Raw genomic sequence first — 21,516 nt, forward strand, 5'->3', positions numbered from 1 at the left:
TCAATGTATTTAATAAGAAGGTCATGAGGGTCCTGTGGGAAGGGCCTTGGGCTCAGATGAGAAGGTGGGGAAGGAAGGTTGCCAAGGCCTGGAGGTGTAGCCCCCGGTTCCCTGCATCAGATGGTGGAGTCGTTGGCTGATGCTACATCATGCAGCTGGTGGCGGAAGGAGAGCCGGGCCTTCCTGCTGAAGTAGGCACCAGACCCTAGGGATGGTATCCCTCCCTCAGTGGCAATGGGGGCTACAGCCGGGCTGCCGTCTGGATCTGGAGGAGCAGCTGGATCCAGGCCTAAAAGGGACATTGGAGGGGGAAGATGGGCACAGTGGATCAGGAGGAGGAAAAGAGGCCAGGGAAGATGGCTGGGGACTTAGGTGAGTGTCACCAGCATCAGATGGTGAAAGGGAGAGGGGAAGCTGGTGACAGGGTTGGCTTCCCTGGCCCTTGACCTGTGCGCTGGCACAAGGGGCCACACTCAGAAGGGCTCCTGTGCTTGGTGTCATGCTCTGCTATCACTGTCTTGAAATTCTTGATAATTTTTTTAATAAGGGGGGTCCCACTTCTCCACTTCATACTGGGGGCTGCAAAGTGTTTAGCCAGTCCTGTGGCAAAGCGATAGAGCCACCTCCCACCCAGGAAGAGAGATCATCCTTTCCCTTCCCCGGTCTGAGGATCTACCTTTCTCTCCAGCGCAGTTTGTCTGTCTGACTGGCAGCCCGCCTTTTCCTCTGTCTCCCCCATACCTGCTCTTCTGTCAGTCCTTCGCTGTCTCCGGCACCCACACCATGGGAAACACCATGCCCCCTTCAGACCCATCTCAACAGTGGAGAAGACGGAGATGCTGAGAATGGCCAGGAGGGCCCCAGGAGAGGTGTGGTTTCCAAGCCCCTCCACTGTGGGCAAAACTACCACTTAGCCTCCGACCGCCTGGTGATTATCGGCGCCAGGAGATGGAAGGGGGAGAAGAAGGAGGAGGGAAGGGGTGGGGGATCCCCCACTCAAACACCTCTCCTTTTGTGCCTCCTTAATGTGGGGGTTGTCTCTGATCTCCATGGAGAAGCAGAAGACTGGGAGGGAAGGTAGGGTAGAGACAGACACATACGTGCCAGGACAGACAGGCACAGTGAAAATTCATTGCAGTAATGCCAGACAACTTTGTGCCAGGCTGGACCCTGCTGGGGATGCATTTGTATTTCACAATGAGATTCATTTCTATTTAGAATGCCCAAGATGTAAAATTTGAAAGAATAGTCTATTTTTTTCAGAACAAGAAAGTTTATCAGTCAGGGAAATGTTTACATTCTCATTAAACAGTCCAGTAGCTCTTGTCCCCTCTTATGAAAATAGTCCCAATTGATTAATTATCCCGTGCCAGGTAGATTCTAGGGACTTCTACACATTATCTCATCTGATAGTGTCAATGATCTTTTAAAGTCAGTGTCATTCCTATGCGATTGCACAGATGAGGAATCCAAGGCACTGAAAGATTAGGTCACTTGTCCAAGCTCACAGAGGCAGTCATCAGAAGAGCAGTAACTTCCCTCACCTTCTTCAGTCTGACCCCAGAGTCTGCTCTTTACCACCTCACTTGAGCTTCCTGAGCTTATTCCTGGCAAGCTTTGATGCCCCCAGCAGGTGTAGGGCAGCCAGAGCCCAGGCTGGGAGCCGTGGGTCCCAAGTGTGCTAACCAAAGACTCTAAATGCCCTCCAAGCAACTATACTCCAATAAAAATTAATTTTATAAAATAAATAAGGGCTTCCCTGGCAGTCCAGCAGCTAAGACTCTGTGCTCCCAATGCAGGGGGCTTGGATTCAACCCCTGGTCATGGGAACTAGATCCCACATGCTGCAACTAAGATCCAGTGCAGCCAAATAAAAAATAAGTAAATAAAAATAAATAAATAAATAGGGACTTCCCTGGTGGTCCAGTGGCTAAGACTTCACACTCCCAATGCAGGGGGCCCAGGTTCAATCCCGGGTCAGGGAACTAGATCCCACATGCTGCAACTAAGATTTGACATGTAGCAACTCAAAAAAAGAATAAAGGAAAAGATCCTGCAAGCCTCAACAAGATCTAAGATCTTTGCTGCAAGTAAGACCTGGCACGGGGACTTCCCTGGTGATCCAGTCGTTAAGAATTCACCTGCCAATGAAGGGAGCATAGGTTCAATTCCTGGTCCGGGAAGATTCCACATGCCGCAGAGCAACAAAGCCCCATGCTGCAACTACCGAAGCCCTCGAGCCTGTGCTCCACAACCAGAGAAGCCTGAGCACCACAACCAGAGAATAGTTCCCACTTGCCACAAACAGAGAAAGCCCTCTAGCAGCAACAAAGACCCAGCACAGCCAAAGATTAAAAAAAAAGAAAAGCCCTAGTACAGCCAAATATTTAAATAAATAAATAAAATGCCCTCCGAGAGCTACATTGTCCTCCCCTTAGGGTGTCATGATGTGGGAAAGGTCAGAAAGCACTGCTAACTGCATTGCCTGACTGAAATCTACACTTGATTTTTTATCTTACATTGGAACATCTGTTTTTCAAATTAACTTTATTGAAGTAAAAATTTACAATTTAATGCACATATCTTAGTGCGCGGTTTCATGAGTTTTGATAAGTGCATTGTTCAGTTGCTAAGTCATGTCTGATTCTGTGACCCCATGACCTGCAGCACGCCAGGCTTCCCTGTCCTCCACTATCTCCCGGAGTTTGCTCAAACTCATAACCGTCGAGTCGGTGATGCCATCCAACTGACTCATCCTCTGTCGCCCCCTTCTCCTCCTGCTCTCAATCTTTCCCAGCATCAGGGTCTTTTCCAGTGTCAAGTGCATACACCCATGTAATCCCCACCCCAATCAAGACAGGGGACATTTCCCTCCCCCAGTTCCCTATGTGCCCTTTACTGTCCCTCTTTTCCCCACTCCCTGCCACAGGCAACTGCAGATCTGATTTCTATCACTATAGATCGGCTTTGCTGTTCCAGAACTCAATATTAGTGGAATCACATGGTGCTCCTCTATTGTGTCTGGCTTCTTTCAGCATAATGTTTTTGAAAGTCACCCATGTTGTATGCATTAACAGTTGTATGTATTAACAGTTGTATGTAGTAACAGTTTGTGTTTCTTGTAATAACTTTATTGAGAGTAATTCATATGCCATAAAATTCACGCTTTAGTCTACTATTCAATGGTTGGTTTTTTTAATTCACAGAGGTGAGCAACCATCACAGCTAATGTAACCTCATCACCCTCAAAAGAAACTCTGTGCCCATTAGCAGTCACCCCCCTGTCCCTCTCCCCAGCTACTGGTCCAGCTATGGTCTCTTTGAATTTACTTATTCTGGACATTTCACAGATATGGACTCATATAATATGTGGTCCCTTGTGTCTGGCTTCTTTCACTTAGCATAACATTTCAAGGTTCATCCATGTTGGAGCAGGCTATCAGTACATCATTACTTTCAGGGCTGAATAATATTTCATGGTAAGGATATACCATATTTTGTTTATCCATCTATAACTTAATGGACATTTGGTTTGTGTTTACTTTTTGGTTACTTGAATAACATTGCTATGGATATTCCAGTGCAAGCTTCTGCGAAGAAATGTTTCTTTTTGGAATATACCTAGGAGTGGAATTGCTTGCCTGTACACTAGTGGTAAAGAACCAAGGCAGGAAACCTAAGAGACATGGGTTCAGTCCCTGGGTTGGGAGGATCCCGAGGAGAAGGAAATGGCAACCCGCTCCAGTATTCTTGCCTGGAGAATCCTGTGGACAAAGGAGCCTGGCTACAGCCCATAGGGTCACAAAGAGTCGGACACGACTAAAGTGACTTAGCACAAGCACAACACAAGCACAGTAACTCTAGGCTTAACATTTTGAAATTGTTTTCCAAGGTGGCTGCACCATTTTACACTTTATTCATTTTTATTGCTGAGTAATAATCTATAGGCCACAAATTAATCAAAATAAAAAACCTCTGCTTTTCAAAAGGCATCATTTATTTATTTGTTTTGGCGGTGCTTTGAGGCTGGGCCCTGCAGTCCAAGCCAAGTCCTCACCACTGCATAGCCAGGGAATTCCCAAAAGACACCATTATTTTAAAAAGAGAAACTATCTTCTGGGTGAAAATATTTGTAGTACATTTATCTGATGAAGGATTTGTATCCAAAATATTGGGTTGGTCAAGAAGTTCGTTTTCATTTTTCCATAACACCTTATGAAAAACCCCAAAGAACTTGAAAATTCCGAACAAACTTTTTGACCAATTTAATATATAAAGAACTCTTACAATTTAATAAGTCAAATAACATGGCTTTCTAAACAATCAATGAAAGAATCAAACACTTAATAAGAGATACATAAAAATGGTCAATAAGCACTTGAAGTATGGTCAGCATCATTAGTCATTAGAGAAATGCAAATAAAACTACGATGATGTATTATTTTACATTTACTAGCATGAAGTGAAAGTGAAGTCGCTCAGTTGTGTCTGACTCTGCGACCCCGTGGACTGTAGCCCACCAGGCTCCTCTGCCCATGGGATTCTCCAGGCAAGAATACTGGAATGGGTTGCCATTTCCTTCTCCAGCGGATCTTCCCGACCCAGGGATCGAACCCAGGTCTCCCACTTTGCAGGCAGATGCTTCAAAGATTGACAATATCAAATCTTGGCCATGCTACAGATCAATTGGAATTATCATACACAGATTTTGGAAATGTAAAACAGAACCACCATTTCGGAAAACAGTTTGGCAGATCCCTCTCATTTTAAAATACCCCCCCCCCATTTTAAAATATTTCACTTATTTAAAAAGTGCTTTTTAATGAACATTTTAAAATAGCCTTTGTCATTTTCTTTACCATGTCTCCATATAAATGTATGCAATTAGAGCTCAAATAAGTTTGGCAAGTTTCTAGCTATTTACAGAAGAGAAACGAGAAGGTATTTCTACAGAAAGACTTACCCAGGAACGTTTCAGTTCAGTTCAGTCGCTCATTCGTGTCTGACTCTTTGCAACCCCATGAACCGCAGCACTCCAGGCCTCCCTGTCCATCACCAACTCCCAGAGTCCACCCGGACCCATGTCCATTGAGTCGGTGATGCCATCCACCCATCTCATCCTCTGTCGTTCCCTTCTCCTCCTGCCCAATCTTTCCCAGCATCAGGGTCTTTTCAAATGAGTCAGCTCTTCCCATCAGGTGGCCAAAATATTGGAGTTTCAGCTTCAACATCGGTCCTTCCAATGAACACCCAGGACTGATCTCCTTTAGGATGGACTGGTTAGATCTCCTTGCAGTCCAAGGGATTCTCAAGAGTCTTCTCCAACACCACAATTCAAAAGCATCAATTCTTCGGCACTTAGCTTTCTTTATAGTCCAACTCTCACATCCATATGTGACCACTGGAAAAACCATAGCCTTGACTAGACAGACCTTTGTTGACAAAGTAATGTCTCTGCTTTTTAATATGCTGTCTAGGTTGGTCATAACTTTCCTTCCAAGGAGTAAGCGTCTTTTAATTTCATGGCTGCAGTCACCATCTGCAGTGATTTTGGAGCCCCCAAAAATAAAGTCAGCCACTGTTTCCGTTGTTTCTCCATCTATTTCCCATGAAGTGATGGGACCGGATACCATAATCTTAGTTTTCTGAATGTTGAGCTTTAAGCCAACTTTTTCACTCTCCTTTTTCACTTTCATCAAGAGGCTCTTTAGTTCTTCACTTTCTGCCATAAGTGTGGTGTCATTTGCATATCTGAGGTTATTGATATTTCTCCTGGCAATCTTGATTCCAGCTTGTGCTTCTTCCAGCCCAGCATTTCTCATAATGTACTCTCCATAGAAGTTAAATAAGCAGGGTGACAATATACAGCCTTGACGTACTCCTTTTCCTATTTGGAACCAGTCTGTTGTTTCATGTCCAGTTCTAACTGTTACTTCCTGACCTGCAAACAGGCTTCTCAAGAGGCAGGTCAGGTAGTCTGGTATTTCCATCTCTTGAAGAATTTTCCACAGTTTATTGTGATCCACACAGTCAAAAGCTTTGGCATAGTCAATAAAGCAGAAATAGATGTTTTTCTGGAACTCTCTTGCTTTTTCGATGATCCAGCAGATGTTGGCAATTTGATCTCTGGTTCCTCTGCCTTTTCTAAAACCAGCTTGAATATCTGGAAGTTCACATATTGCTTAAGCCTGGCTTGGAGAATTTTAAGCATCACTACTAGCATGTGAGATGACTGCAATTGTGGGGTAGTTTGAGCATTCTTTGGCACTGCCTTTCTTTGGGATTGGAATGAAAACTGTCCTTTTCCAGTCCTGTGGCCACTGCTGAGTTTTCCAAATTTGCTGGCATATTGAATGCAGCACTTTCACAGCATCATCTTTGAGGATTTGAAATAGCTCAACTGGATTGCCATCACCTCCACTAGCTTTGTTTGTACTGATGCTTCCTATGGAAGCTTTATTCACAATAGATAAAAGCTAGAAACAACCCAAAACGCCATCAAGAAATGTCCATCAACCCATTCTTCCATCTAGAAAAGATAAAGGAATCTGCTTTGAAAAAAATGAAATTTTTTGTCTTTTAGAATCTGAAATTTTTCCTGTTTGCCCCTAGACTGCTAGTTCTAGAAGAGCAGTTCGTGTTGGTCTTGTTCATTACTGTAGGCTTGGAGTCTGGCGAGAGGCAAGGACGCAATAAACAGTGAATGAATGAAAGAATGCAAGCTTGCGCACGTTAATGAATTTGTGGGCACCACCCCTCCGGCCTTTTATCATTCCTTTCTTCTACAAACGCTGGCTAAGCCGGCCCGATGTGATTCGCAGCCCGCCCTGGAAATGAGCACTGCCAGGTCCCGGCCCCGGAGGCGCGGCCCCGCCGGAGAGGACCCGGGGTGCTGGTGCCCGAGTGGAGGAAGGTCGCTGAGCGCCCACAGGGCACAGTCCGGGCCCGGGCGGACCGACGGCGCGAGACAGACGGACAGCCAGGCGGATGGCACCGCACGGATGCGAGAAGCGGGCGGCTCTGTGCAGTAGAGCTGAGGGCGGCCCCGCGTCCCGACTGCGAGCAGGACGCCGGGGCGGGCCGAGGGCGGCGGGGGCGGGACAGGACAGACGAGAATCCCGCGGAGGTGAGGCCGGGGGCCCGTCCCGCCCCCGAGGGCAGGCCCTGTGCGCCCGCCCCGCCCTGGCCCTCTGGGGTGTGGACTCCAGCTCCGGCTCTGCTCCGCTCCCTCAGCTCGCGAAGCCGCGCCGCCGCCCGCTCGGGCTGTCCGGGTGAGGGGGCCGGGGAGGGGGCGCCGCGGAGGTCCCGGGCCCAGGAGATCTGGCCGGGACAGGAATGCGCTCGGGCTGCAGGGCCTCCTGACTCAGCCTCATGCTCAGATTTCGGGGTTTCTTTCCCGGGCGGGGAACGCTTAACTTCCTCATTCCTGCCTGGACCCCTTCTTCCAGCTGGCTTGGCCTGGCTGGAGACCCGGCGGCTCGGGACCCCTTGCAAAGCACCCACCCCCACCCCCACCCCGGGGCCCCTTCCTCTGCCCCGCTTCGGGGCCATCCGGGCCTGGCCGGTTGTTCCTTGGCATCCTGATTAAGGGACAGGAGGCGGGGCTCGGGCGTTCTGTATGAAGGATCGGAGATAGGGGATGGAGATTAGAGGCGAGTTGGCAGGGCAGTGCGGACCGATGGATTCTAAGCAAAGAGAGATTAAGAGTCAGCGGGAGCCGGGTGGGGGAAAGCGGGGGACCTGGGGAGACTGAGGACCGTGGGGGTGGAATGGGGGGATAGAGTTCTGCAGAGCGGATCACCGTTCTGAGGCCTCCCCATATTCCCAGGATGGCGGCAACCCCCCAGAGCCTTTTTCCCTCCGGGGATGACCTGGACTCCAGCCAGTTACAGATGGAGCCCGATGAGGTGGACACCCTGAAGGAGGGAGAGGACCCAGGTACACAGGGAGGACGGCCTCGGGGAGAGGAGGAGGAGGGCTGAGACCTTCTGGAGTCCACATTCTTCCACTTTCTTTCCCACCAGCCGACCGGATGCACCCCTTTCTGGCCATCTACCACCTCCAGCCTCTGAAAATGCATCCCTTGGTGTTTGCCCCTGGGGTCCCCGTCATAGCTCAGGTGGTGGGCACTGAAAGATACACCAGTGGATCCAAGGTGGCTGGGCTGGCCCCAAGGGAGTGGGGATGTGGGGGCGGGGGGGCTGGCCAGAGTGAGGGGCTGCCTTCCGAACAGGGAACATCCATTCAGTTCCTCACTCCCCCAGGTGGGCACATGCACTCTGTATTCTGTCCGCTTGACTCACGGTGACTTCACCTGGACAACCAAGAAGAAGTTCCGTCATTTCCAGGAGTTGCATCGGGACCTCCTGAGACACAAAGTCTTCATGAGTCTGCTCCCTCTGGCTCGGTGAGGGGGACAAGGCTGCCTCCTGTGTAGGGCAGATGCCCCTCACCTCGAGGCAGCCGGGGGTGTCACTGGCCCAGCCCCCATCGCTGCTTTCTGCCTGTCTCATCCCCAGGCCACAACTGACCCTACCCCAGCTACTTTCCTCCCCCAACTCTGGCCTCCTGGGCCCCCTCCTCTGACCCCGGTTACCAGGAAACCTTTCCTGTTCAGCTCTGCCTGTCTGTGGTTCTGGGCCAGTATCTCAACTGGGCTGGATGCCCAAAGTGCCCTTGGCAGCCTCCCACCTTTTTCTGTCTCCATCCTCAGGGTAGGGGGCATTCCTGCTGCTACCCTCTAGGTCTCCTCGCCTCTTCCAAGTCCCCACCTCCAGTGCTTCAGGATCCCAGGCACTGAGCCTCCAGCTCCTACTGACCTTCCCTCATCCCTTCCACAGTTTTGCTGTTGCTTCATCTCCAGCCCCAGAGGGAGACAGCAGAGAGATACCCTCTCTACCCCGAGCAGGTCCTGAGGGCTCCTCCAGACGTACCGCTAGCAAGCAGGTGGGACCAGACACCAGGTCCTCTGGGAAGGTGTTTGGGTGCAAATGGTTCTGGTCCCATCCGTCTCTCTGTCTTCCATCCCTTCACTTCAGAAATACCTGGAGAATTATCTCAACCGCCTCCTGACCATGTCTTTCTACCGCAACTACCATGCCATGGTAAGGTCAGGGGCTGGTGCTGGGTCCCTTGAGATGAATCAGGGGCAGAGGACCAGGGTTGGTAGGATTTGAGGGATTGACAACGAGTCTCTCCTCTGAGCCTTTTTCTTTCTCTGCAGACAGAGTTCCTGGAAGTCAGTCAGCTGTCCTTTATCCCAGACCTTGGATGCAAAGGATTGTGAGTGTCTGACACTCTTCACCCACTGTCTGCCAATGTCTGAATCTTTCCCTCCCTGAGAATAGGGAAAGCAGGGCAGGGTGGGCTGGGGGTCTGATTTTATCCCCACAGGTTTGAACCCTGGATCCCTCTCCAGCACCACTTCCTGGTTTTCCCCACAGGGAGGGGGTGATCCGGAAGCGTTCAGGTGGCCACCGCGTTCCTGGCCTCACCTGCTGCAGCCGAGACCAAGTTTGTTATCGCTGGTCCAAGCGGTGAGGGCTGAGCGGAGTGGCTGGACAATGGGTGGGGGTGAGGAAGGAGATCCCAGGGTGGGGGGGCATGAAGGAATGGCTGGAGCCCTTCCACTCCAGGTGGCTGGTGGTGAAGGACTCCTTCCTGCTGTACATGTGCCTGGAGACTGGCTCCATCTCCTTTGTTCAGCTCTTCGACCCTGGCTTCGAGGTGCAGGTGGGGAAAAGGAGTACAGAGGCACGGTATGGGGTCCGGGTCGACACCTCTCACAGGTAAGGCCTCCCTGGTATGGACAGGCCCCTGGTGAGTGAAGAGCCAGCCTGGGGCCCTAAGGGGAGATGCGTGGAAGAGACCACGGAAGAGAGGAAGGTGTTCCCGCCCCATCCCTCTGGAGATGGCCATGATTTGGAACCAGGGAACGTTCTAGCCAGGTGCTTGGGGCTGCTCCTAGAGGCTGGCCCAGAGCTTTCTCTGGGGTTGAGGGGGAGTGGGAACAAACAACAGGTTCCCTTGCTTGCTCACTCCCTTGGGGAGAGGGAGGAACGGAGCTGCTTCCTTATGTGGGATGAGAGTAGGGATGTGTCCAGAGGTCAGGCCGGAGGGGTGGGTTAGATGTTTTGCCCCTCCTTTAGGTGGTGTTGTGTACAGGGGGCATGTACTATACCCTGCTTTTGCTCTGGGCTTTGGGCAGTTGGGTTTTTGGTCTCTTTGTATCTTTTGTCTAAAATTTGCCCTAACTGCTCATGCACAGTTATCTTTAGTCCCATGTAGTTTCTTTGTGTTTTGTTGCTCCAGGAGAGGTGGGTCCAGGTGCAAGCATTGCAGCAAAGGGTCCCAGGTCCCAGGCCTGTCTCAGAAAGGCTTTTGGTGCAAAGAAAGGGCACTCCGTCCATTCATTTATTTATTCAATAAACCTGAGGGACTTCCCTGGTGATCCAGTGGTTAAGACTCCATGCTTCCACTGCAAGGGGAACAGGTGTGATCCCTGGTCAGGGAACTAAGATTCCACATGCCATGCTGCATAGCTCACCCCTTACCCCGCCCGAAAAAAAAACAGACAACAAACTTGAGCGGCTGGCACAATACTAAATGCCAAACACCCAACTGTGAATAAGACAGATGTATGCCCTGTCCCTGTGAAATCAAGTATGGACTGAGGAAGGAGGTGGGGAAGAGCAGACAGCTAAAGGAAGAGGGTTTCTGGGCCAAGCCAGAGGTATGGAGGGTGAGGATGGTGGTCCATCCTTTGTTCTTGCCCAGGTCCTTGATTCTCAAGTGCAGCAGCTACCGGCAGGCACGGTGGTGGGCCCAGGAGATCACCGAACTGGCCCAGGGCCCGGGCAGAGACTTCATTCAGCTGCACCGGCACGACAGCTATGCTCCTCCCCGGCCTGGGACCCTGGCCCGGTGGTGAGACACTGATGTCCTTTCTGAAATTGTCAGTGGTCTTTCAACCTCCTTGGTGTTCTCTGAGTCCTTGATCTTCTCTCTCCTCTGACCCCTTCTGACCTCAGTAACCTACCCTTTGACTTCTCCAGTCGCCCCCACCCCCTGACCTTTGATCATTCTGATTCCTCTGATTACCCTCTGATCTTTCTGAACCCCAAATTAGGTGATCTCTGACCCTGAGCTCTCTGACTGACCTCCTGTGACCTTTCTAACCCCCTTTCACCCCACTGACCCTCTGTGTTCTCAGGGATCTCAAATCTCTCTGATTCATTCGGTCTATTTAATAAACATTTTCTAAGCACCCATTATGTGCCAGGTCCATGGCAAGGATAAGACACAGTAGGTGATTCGATCATGAAACAGTGGGAATTTGCCACGCTGGCAATAGACACAGAGTACCAAGCACAGATGAGGGGCACATGCTCTAGTGCAGGATGTCTGGACTGGCTTCCCAAAGGCGGCAACTCGGAGGTTCGCATTAGCAAGATAAAATGGAGAAGAGCGGTCCCTGCAGAGAAGCTAGAAAGAGTCTGATGTGTTTGGGATTCATGAAGGCTGACTTGTTCCAGTTTGAGGAGCAGAAGCCAGAAATGAGTCTGGAGCAGGGGACTTCCGTGGAGGACTAGTGATTAAGACTCAGCGCTTCCAATGCAAGGGGTGTGAGTTTGATCCCTGGTCAGGGAAATAAGATCTTGCCTGCCATGTACAGCGCGGCCAAAAAAAAAAAAAAAAACTGGTCTCAGGGCCTGATCAGTGCCTCTCCTGCTAGCTAAGGAGGTTAACTTTTATTATAAGCAGAGAGGAGTCATGGAAACAATTTTTCCCTCCCTTGGTGTTAGTGTTGAGAATTTTGTGGTTTTTTTGAATTTTTACTGGAGTTGATTTAAATGTTGTGTTGGTTTCAGAAGTACAACAAAGAGAACCAGTTATACATATGTCCACTCTTTTTTAGATTGTTTTCCCATATAGGTCATTACAGAGTATTGAGCAGAGTTCTCTGTGCTCTATACTGCTGCTGCTGCTAAGTCACTTCAATCGTGTCCGACTCTGTGTGACCCCATAGATGGCAGCCCACCAGGCTCTCCGTCCCTGGGATTCTCCAGGCAAGAACACTGGAGTGGGTTGCCATTTCCTTCTCCAATGCATGAAAGTGAAAAAATAAAGTGAAGTGCTCTATACTAGGTCCTTATTAATTATCTATTTTATATATACTACTGGTAAGATGCTTCATAGTAGTATATACATTTCAGTCCTGATCTTCCAATTTATCCCTACTTCCCCCATTAGTCCCTGGTAACCATAAGTTTGTTTCCTATATCTGTAAGTTCATTTGTACCCTTTTGAAATTTATTTTTTAACAAAAGAACTGATTGTGCCAGTTAGTATGAGCCAGGAACTGTTCTGAGTGTTTTATGCATCGTTGTTGTTGTTGTTTAGTCGCTAAGTCATGTCTAACTCTTGTACGATGCCATGGACTGTAGCCCACCAGGCTCCTCTGTCCATGGGATTTCCTAGGCAAGAATACTGGAGTGGGTTGCCATTTTCTTCTCCAGGGGATCTTCCCGACCCGGGATTAAACCTATGTCTCTTGCACTGGCAGGCAGATTCTTCCTGCTGAGCCACCAGGGAAGCTGCTTTATGTTTATGAACTTACTCCCTGACACAGGTACAGTTGTTATCTCCATTTTCCAGATGAGAAAACTGAGTCAAGGAGAAGTTAAATAATTTGCCAAGGTCACACACCTTGTAAACAATAGATTCAAATGCAGGCAGTCTGGGTCAAGACCCTGCTCTTCACCATCAAACAGAACAGTTATTAAAAGTCTAACAGGGGCTTCCCTCGTGGTCCAATGGCTAAGACTCCTGTTCTCAATGCAGGGGGCCTGGGTTCAATCCCTGCCGAGGGAACTAGACCCCACATGCTACAACAAAGAGCCTACGTGTCACAACTAAGACCCTCTGCAGCCAAATAAATAAACAAATATTTTAAAAGTAAATAAAAGTCTTAACAATGCATAACTTGCACAAGCCTTTACCTACTCTCCATACCTTAGTTCTTCCCTACTCCCCCTCCCACAAATCCCATTTCTCTCCCCAAAAGTAATCCTGGTAATAGTTTGATATTTATCTTCCCAGATCTTTTCCTGCATATATCTTCCCCAAAATAATCTTGGTGATAGTTTGATATTTATCTTCCCAGGTCTTTTCCTGCATATGTTCATGCACTTGTGCATATATGTTACTTTTTGTTTTAATGTAAAGAAGATCATGCGCCCTCTCCTTTGTTTTTTTTCCCACTTAATACATGTGTTAGAGATTAGGCATTTACATTATTTCCCACTTCCAGTCTTATAAACAATACTGCCATGAACACAATATTTGCCTAAGCATTTAATAGGATATCTTCCTAGATACAGAATTACTAAGTGTATTTAATGGTATTAAGGAGCATGTACATTTAATATTCTGTTAGATACTGCCAAGTTGTCCTCTAAAAAGGCTATAAAGCCAATTTATATTCTCACAGTCTATGAGAATACTCACTTCCCCCATGCTGATACTGAGTGTTACCTGTGATTTTAATTTTTGCCACAGTGGATTTAAAAAGTGTTATTTTATTTTAATATCAATTTCCTTGTTTAGCAATGATATTGAACATCTTGTCAACTATGACTGGCCATTCTCTCCCTGTGAGCTATCCATTCTTATTCTTTGTTCAATTGGCTTATATGTCTTTTCGTTACTGATTTGTTGGAACTCTTTATATGTGACAGAGAAGGCAATGGCACCCCACTCCAGTACTCTTGCTTGGAAAATCCCATAGATGGAGGAGCCTGGTGGGCTGCAGTCCATGGGGTCACTAAGAGTCGGACACGACTGAGAGACTTCCCTTTCACTTTTCACTTTCACGCATTGGAGAAGGAAATGGCAACCCACTCCAGTGTTCTTGCTTGGAGAATCCCAGGGACTGCAGAGCCTGGTGGGCTTCCGTCTATGGGGTTGCACAGAGTCAGACACAACTGAAGCAACTTAGCAGCAGCAGTTTTATATGTGATGTATTAATCCTCCCAGTCTTTAGTCATTTTCTTTAGTTTATTGTGTCTTTTGTAACTTTTAATTTTATTTAGTTCATACTGGCAAGTTTATTCCACTTTGAAATATCTGCTACTATCTGACCTCTGTGATCACTCTTGATCTTTGACCTTGCTATCACCTCTGACCCATGACTGTCCTTCGGTCTTCACTCTCCAGAGCTTTCTGGCTTCTGACTTCCCTGATCTCCTTGGCTTGGCCTCCCCCCAGGTTTGTGAATGGGGCAGGTTACTTTGCTGCTGTGGCAGATGCCATCCTGCGAGCTCAAGAAGAGATTTTCATCACAGACTGGTGGTAAGTGGGAGAAGAACCTGAGCAAGAAAGGGTGGGTTAGTACCTGCAACAGATCAGCTTATGGGTCAGAAAAGGAGTGGAAGGGGAGGAGTGGCTATTGTTGGGAGCTTAGCTTACCCTCACCTGCTGCCCTGAATCCCAGGTTGAGTCCTGAGATTTACTTGAAGCGTCCAGCCCATTCAGATGACTGGAGACTGGACATTATGCTCAAGAAGAAGGCGGTGAGGAGAATGGTCTGGCTGGAGGGGAGGTATGGTCAAGGGGTGGCTTGTGGGTGGAGATTGGTTGGAAGAGACTATAGCATGGCGGGGGGTTCGGGGGAAGGTAAGGAATCTAAAACTTGAGGAGAAGGAGATGTACCCATCCTGGTTCAGTCTCACAGACATCACCTCTTCCACTTCCCTAGGGAGAACTCCCTTAGAGAAGAGGACCAACCTCCCTGTTCGTGCCCTTCCTCTCCTTGATGTAGACTTTCCTCCCAATACCCTATACACTCTATTGTGTTACAGGGGATGGACATATCTGTCTCTCTCATTGGGCTGATGAATACCACTAGCTGCAGTACAAGGCACAGTGTCTGCTATGTTGGGAGCATCCATCGATGTTGATGGATGGGAGGAAAGACATGTGGATGATGGAGAGTGTGTGGGTGAGGGGATGGATAGATGATGGAAAGGGAGATAGATAGAAGGATATGAGGTTGGGAAGGTAGATCCCAGGAGAGTGGTAGATAGATAGATGAGTGATAGATGGTAGATAAGGGGATGAGTAAATTGTTGGGAAGATGGATGGCTAAATAATGCTAGGTAGGTGGGTAGATGTGTGGATGGATGAGTGAGTGAGCAGATAGATGATATTCAATCTAAGTTTCCTGTAAGCATCAAAACAGGGTGTCAGTGGCATAGCATTGAGGATCTCTGGGTGGAGAGGAGGAACATACAGGAATCCTGAGGGTGGGAAAGGATTATTAGGATCTGATTCCCTCACTGACCACCAGGAGGAGGGTGTCCATGTGTCTGTACTGCTGTTCAAGGAAGTGGAGCTGGCCTTGGCCATCAACAGTGGCTACAGCAAGAAGGCACTGATGCTGCTGCATCCCAACATAAAGGTGACTTGGGCCCCAGAGACCCCTCCTCTCTGGCCCTCCTCACTACACTTCCCCACCCTCTCAACCCTCCCTGTCCTTGAACAGCTCATCCTTCCATCTTCCTGTTCCCTGCCTCCTCCAAACGCTGCCTCTGGCTTCTCCCACCTACGCCAACCCTCATGAACTCCCCCATACCTGCTCCAGGTGATGCGCCACCCAGACCAGGTGACACTGTGGGCCCATCATGAGAAGCTCCTGGTGGTGGACCAAGTAGTGGCCTTCCTGGGGGGGCTGGACCTTGCCTATGGCCGCTGGGATGACCTACACTACAGACTGACTGATCTGGGGGACTCCTCTGAGTCAGCTGCCCCCCAGGTAATCCCCCAAGGCCTTCCTGAGCTCCCCCCAACTCAATTAATGTAAATCCACACCCCTTCCCAGCTGCAGCCTTCCTCTCCAGTCATAGCCCTCATTCAAGTTTCCTAGGCCTTTCTGGGACCCCAACTACCTGCTTTGAATATACTGACTCAGTTGCCTCCCCATGACCACTACCCATTCCTCTAGAGATTTCAAATGCATCTGAAGGGGAGGGCCCGGGAATCAAACTCTCTCTGTTTCATTCTTCCTCTGTATGTCTCTCTGTCTCTCCGTCTTCCAGTGCTCCTTTCTTCTCTTTGGCCTGGCTCTGTGTGATCCATGACTTCTCCTTGCCCCTGGCTTGGGTGTGTTCCCCCTACAGCCTCCCACCTCATGCTCAGACCTTCCAGCTACCCCCGACCTCACGCACAACCAACTCTTCTGGCTGGGCAAGGACTACAGCAATCTTATCACTAAGGACTGGGTGCAGCTGGATCGGCCTTTTGATGGTAGGGGGTCCACCTTCTTCAAAGTCCCTGAGAGCTGGCAGCCGGGGCAGAGGGCGGGTCTGGGTCTGAGGATGGGATGAACTGGGTCAGGTGTAATGCCACCTCCTCTCTGGTCAGCACCTCCTCCTCCCTGACCCAAGTGTTCCCAAGGAACCGTCCCTGACCTCTTCCCTGACTCTCCTGGGACATTCTCCCTCCCCCCAGATTTCATTGACAGGGAGACTATGCCACGGATGCCGTGGCGGGACATTGGGGTTGTGGTCCACGGATCACCTGCCCGGGACCTTGCCCGGCACTTCATCCAGCGCTGGAATTTCACCAAGGTGCTTGATCCCTCCGAGGCTGGAGGGTGGGCGGGAGCTAGGGGCAGCCAGCCATCTCCCACTGACTCTGCCACCCCTCCGCCTTAGACTACCAAGACCAAGTACAAGATCCCCATTTACCCCTACCTGCTGCCCAAATCCACCAGCACCGCAAACCAGCTCCCTTTCACGCTTGCCGGAGGGCAGTGCGCCACTGTGCAGGTGAGGCTCGGAATTCAGCCCGCCCTCTCCCCGCTGCCTTCAGCGCTCTCCCTGACCCAGAGGGCCCTCCCGCCCCCGCCCCCGAACCCCTCCTCTCCTGGACTCAGGAGACACATCCTATCCGTCGTTCCCGCAGGTCTTACGGTCAGTGGACCGCTGGTCAGCGGGCACCCTGGAGAACTCCATTCTCAATGCCTATCTGCACACCATCAGAGAGAGCCGGCACTTCCTCTACATTGAGGTCTGTCGGAGTGAGGGTGGAGCAGAGAAACTTAGGATATCCTGTCAGTGGGCTCAGTCGTTGAGGGCTGGCATAGCTGGACCTGGAGAACTTGGTGAAGCCTTGACCCAGGGCCGGGAGCCTGGAGATGGGGATGGCAACAGGGAGCTGAGGGCAGGAACTGCTGACGGGGGCCGGACTGCTGACGTCTGTCATTGGTCCCTGCTCCAGAATCAGTTCTTCATTAGCTGCTCAGATGGGCGGACGGTGCTGAACAAGGTGGGCGATGAGATTGTGGACAGAATCCTGAAGGCCCACAAGTAAGGCGGACCAGCTTGGAATCTGGGGGTTATGGGCGCGTTTGAAGACTAACTAGAGGGGTGAGGGGAGGGGTGGGGCTTGGGAGAAGGGTCACACCTCTGACTCCGCCCCTCCTCAGACAGGGGCAGTGCTTCCGAGTCTACGTGCTTTTGCCCCTGCTCCCTGGGTTCGAGGGTGACATCTCCACAGGTGGTGGTAACTCCATCCAGGCCATTCTGCACTTCACTTACAGGTGACCACCGCCTCACCCCTCCCACCCCAACCCCTGCCAGACTCTGGCCCTCCATGGTCCCATCCTGATCCCTTCTTGCTGGACTGTTGAGGTCCACCTCTTTTCTGACATCCCCCCCTCGCCCCCCACCCCCGTCCAGTCTCCGCCTTCCTCACCCATTCTTTTCGCTCAGGACGCTGTGTCGTGGGGAATATTCAATTTTACATCGTCTCAAAGCAGCCAGTGAGTTCTGGGGGCTGGGGGTTCAAGCCCTGGACCCCCGGGGAGGGGGAGATTGAGGGACTGGAGCCCCAGGGATGGAGGGACGGAGGCTGTCACGCCCGCATGCTTCTGTGGTTACTGCCGGAGCCCGTGGTGGCCTATTAGTGCAGAGAGAAGTATATAGACCAGGCTATATAGGGCTTCTGAAGTGAGGCGGTAGATGGACCAGGACTCCATCTGCAATGGAGGACACCTCTCACCTCACTCCCTTCCCCCCATCTCTTGCTCACAGTGGGGACAGAATGGCGGAACTATATTTCCATCTGTGGGCTACGCACACACGGAGAACTAGGCGGGCACCCAGTCTCGGAGCTCATCTATATCCACAGCAAGATGCTTATCGCGGATGACCGGACAGTCATCATTGGTCAGTGCTGGGTCCCCAGCAACGAGTGGAGGGTGGGGAGAGGTGGAGCAGGGCCCAGCCAGGGGCAATGGGATGGGACTGGGTGATGGAGATTGCAGCTGACGTCCAGTTGGGGATGGAGGCCAAAGAAGGCGTGTTGCCCACAGGCTGGTGCTTGGGTAGAGGTGATGGGGTGGGGTGGGGTTCCCTGGGCTCAGGAAGACACAGTGTGTCCTGCATCCACCCAGGCTCAGCAAACATCAATGACCGGAGCTTGCTGGGGAAGCGGGACAGTGAGCTGGCTGTGCTGATTGAGGACACAGAAATGGAGCCATCCCTCATGAACGGTGTGGAGTATCAGGCAGGCAGGTTTGCCTTGAGTCTGCGGAAGCACTGCTTCAGGTAGAGCCAGGTGGGATACTACAAGGTGGGGGGAGGTGGAAAGGGGGAGGGTTTGCCCTTTAAACAGGTGTGAGGATTGTCCAGAGGTAGTACTGGATTGCTAGTACTTGTGCTATGCTAAATCATTCAGTTGTGTCTGACTTTTTGCAACCCTATGGACTGTAGCCCACCAGTCTCCTCTGTCCATGGAATTCTCCAGGCAAGAATACTGGAGTGGGTAGCCATTCCCTTCTCCAGGGGATCTTCCCAACCCAGGGGTTGAACCTGGGTCTCCCACATGGCAGGCAGAATTTTTACCGCCTGAGCCACCTGAGAAGCCCTGATTTTACTGTTTAACCATGTATCTATTTTCAATTACCTGGATAGGCACACCATAACTTTTCTGGTATTTAGGCCCTTGAAGGATCTTATTCTAGCCCTACTGGGACCCCTTTCTCCTGCAGCGTGATTCTAGGGGCTGCTGCTCGGCCACATCTGGATCTCCGAGACCCTGTCTGTGATGCCTTCTTCCAGTTGTGGCAAGACACAGCTGAGAGCAATGCCAATATCTATGAGCAGGTGGGTGGGGGCTCAGGGAGTGCTGGCCCAGGGAAGTTGAGGGATTATCCTGTCCACGGTGAGATGGAGAGGAGCCACTTCACACAGCCATTCTCATAAGGAGATGAGGGTCTGGGGACATCATGGGATTCAGGGTCAGTGTAGGGGGATATGTGTAGGGTGTGGGGAGTGGGGGCATGTAGCCCAGTTGGGCTTGGCAGAGTCTCCTCAAGCCTTCTTGGCTTCCATGCATACCCCACCCACAGATCTTCCGATGCCTTCCATCCAATGCCACACGTTCCCTGCGGGCACTTCGGGAGTATGTAGTCGTGGAGCCCCTGGCCACGGTCAGCCCTCCCTTGGCCCGGTCTGAACTCACCCAGGTCCAGGGCCACCTCGTCCACTTCCCCCTCAAGTTCCTGGAGGATGAGTATTTGCTGCCCTCCCTGGGTAGCAAGGAGGGTGTGATGCCCCTAGAAGTGTGGACATAGCTGCAGCTCCTCTGGCCTGGAAGAGGTCACCAGCCTCTGGGCTACACCACCTCTGGTTCTCTGCCCTCTAACCCTCAGGACCAGGGCGATGCCTTTGAGACCTGGGGGAGGCAGGCATCCCTGGAGGGGACTAGAGAAGTCACAAAGGACCTTTTTTGGGAAACAACCAAAAAGGACACTCCCAACCCCAGGTTGGGGAGATGGAAGAGGGTCCCAGAGAGCTTCCTTCTCCTTGCTGTCCAGTTCCACTACTACAAAGGAGAAGCAAGATTCCTGCCAGGATGCCTGGGGTCAGCCTCCTACTCCAGGAGGACCAGACTTGGCCCTGGGCCTTCTCATCTCTCCCTTGTCTTCCTGCTGTGGAACCCCCTCCCTGCCCCAGGGCCTCTCCCAGCTCATTACTGCCAAGGCAGAGAGAAGGATGGAGCCACTGCTGGCTTCAGCGCCCATGGTGGGGAGGGGTGGGAGGGAGGATGCACACTAACCCCCTCCACCAGCTGCTGACAGACACTAACTTTGTATTCGTTCAATAAGCATTTCATAAATAAAAGCCTAGAAAAGGTCCTTGTCTCTTCCTTGGCTGAACCGAGTGTGTGTCTCAACAGCCCCCCAGGCCCACACAGGCCCGTCACCCCCTCTCCCCACCCCACTCCTTTCTTTCTTTGGCTTCATCTCAGCTCTGCTCCACTTGTCTGTGGCTTTTGGAGCTCCATCACTTGGTGCTGGGAAGACCAGGTGTTCACACAGGGCTGCCTGTGTAGGAGGAAGCATGGACCCAAACCGGGACTCCTGGGGGAAAATAGAGCCCAGGGTGCAGCTGCAGGTGAGGGAGGCATCCAGAGAAGGGCCCAGAGGGGCCGCACCTTGTTCCTCAAGTGACTGCCCAGGGGAGGCTTAGGGAAGCCCCTGGGAGTCCGTAAGGGTATTGGCTTGAGGTCAGGAAGAACTGGGCCCAAGTCTCGGGCTTGTCACTTTTTACCTCAATGGCCTTGTCAAGTCACATCACTTCTCTGGGCCTCGGTGGTCCCAACTGGGAAATGAGAATGAAAGTGAAACTCGCTCAGTAGTGTCCGACTCTTTGCGACCCCATGGACTATACAGATCATGGAATTCTCTAGGCCAGAACACTGGAGTGGGTAGCCATTCCCTTCTCCAGGGGATCTTCCCAACCCAGGGATCGAACCCAGGTCTCCCGAATTGCAGGCGGATTCTTTACCAGCTGAGCCACAAGGGAAGCCAAGGAAATGGGAATAATAATTACATAACTGTCTTGCTGTAAAGATTCAGTTGTTGACTTAAATATTTATTGAGCACCTGCTCTTTGCCAGACATCATCTAGACCCACAGCAGTGAGTACTACAAAGTCCCCACCCTCATAGGACACAGCTTCACTGTCCAGTACAGTAGCCACCAGCCACATTTGGCTATTTACACTTAAATTTATAACAATTAGAACTAGGTAAAGATTTAGTTCCTTGCATCAGCCACCAAGTGGCCGGGAGCCACTCGCAGCTAGTGGCTAGCATACTGGATGGAGACCATTTTTGTCATTGCACAGAGTTGGCACTGATGCAGAGGGAAGAAAGTACACGTCAATGCATATGAGAGTGTGTTGTTCAGTCGCTCAGTTGTGTTCCACTCTTTGCGACCCCATGAACTGCAGCACGCCAGGCTTCCCCATCCTTCATCATCTGGAGCTTGCTCAAACTCACGTGCATTGAGCTGGTGATGCCATCCAACCATCTTGCCCTCTGTCATCCCCTTCTCCTGCCTTCAAACTTTTCCAGTGTTGGGGTCTTTTCTAATGAATCGGCTCTTTGCATCAGGTGGCCAAAGTATTGGAGCTTCAGTTTCAGCATTAGTCCTTCTAATGAAGG

General features: G+C 50.8%; 2 protein-coding genes across 2 annotated transcripts; one reads left to right on the top strand and one right to left on the bottom strand.

Annotated features, from left to right (window-relative positions):
• Positions 1-116: 116 nt before the first annotated feature.
• Positions 117-814, bottom strand: C4H17orf114 (chromosome 4 C17orf114 homolog). Its single transcript, XM_055580078.1, has 2 exons — positions 742-814; positions 117-289 (listed from the first exon to the last, which is right to left on the bottom strand). The coding sequence occupies exons 1-2, from the start codon at positions 812-814 to the stop codon at positions 117-119; spliced, it is 246 nt and encodes an 81-aa protein (XP_055436053.1).
• Positions 815-7,193: 6,379 nt separating this feature from the next.
• PLD2 (phospholipase D2) lies at positions 7,194-20,192 on the top strand. Its single transcript, XM_055580079.1, has 25 exons — positions 7,194-7,271; positions 7,829-7,938; positions 8,025-8,155; positions 8,265-8,407; positions 8,841-8,946; positions 9,039-9,104; positions 9,224-9,282; positions 9,444-9,536; positions 9,636-9,788; positions 10,777-10,926; positions 14,269-14,352; positions 14,495-14,573; positions 15,350-15,460; positions 15,644-15,814; positions 16,179-16,305; positions 16,510-16,628; positions 16,716-16,829; positions 16,966-17,070; positions 17,281-17,369; positions 17,489-17,602; positions 17,775-17,824; positions 18,096-18,230; positions 18,458-18,611; positions 19,055-19,169; positions 19,415-20,192. Exons 2-25 carry the CDS (start codon positions 7,830-7,832, stop codon positions 19,637-19,639), a joined length of 2,802 nt encoding a protein of 933 aa, XP_055436054.1. The 5' UTR covers positions 7,194-7,271; position 7,829; the 3' UTR covers positions 19,640-20,192.
• The last annotated feature ends 1,324 nt before the right edge of the window (positions 20,193-21,516 follow it).

This window comes from Bubalus kerabau, chromosome 4 (assembly GCF_029407905.1).
Source record: "Bubalus kerabau isolate K-KA32 ecotype Philippines breed swamp buffalo chromosome 4, PCC_UOA_SB_1v2, whole genome shotgun sequence".
NCBI classification, from domain to species: domain Eukaryota; kingdom Metazoa; phylum Chordata; class Mammalia; order Artiodactyla; family Bovidae; genus Bubalus; species Bubalus kerabau.

Coding starts and splice junctions, on each gene's coding strand:
- PLD2 (XM_055580079.1), top strand. CDS start 7,830: ATGGCGGCAACCCCCCAGAGCCTTTTTCCCTCCGGGGATGACCTGGAC. Junction 14,353..14,494: donor ATTTTCATCACAGACTGGTG/GTAAGTGGGAGA, acceptor CCTGAATCCCAG/GTTGAGTCCTGAGATTTACT. Junction 15,815..16,178: donor CTGAGTCAGCTGCCCCCCAG/GTAATCCCCCAA, acceptor TTCCCCCTACAG/CCTCCCACCTCATGCTCAGA.
- C4H17orf114 (XM_055580078.1), bottom strand. CDS start 814: ATGGGTCTGAAGGGGGCATGGTGTTTCCCATGGTGTGGGTGCCGGAGA. Junction 290..741: donor AAGGACTGACAGAAGAGCAG/GTATGGGGGAGA, acceptor TGTCCCTTTTAG/GCCTGGATCCAGCTGCTCCT.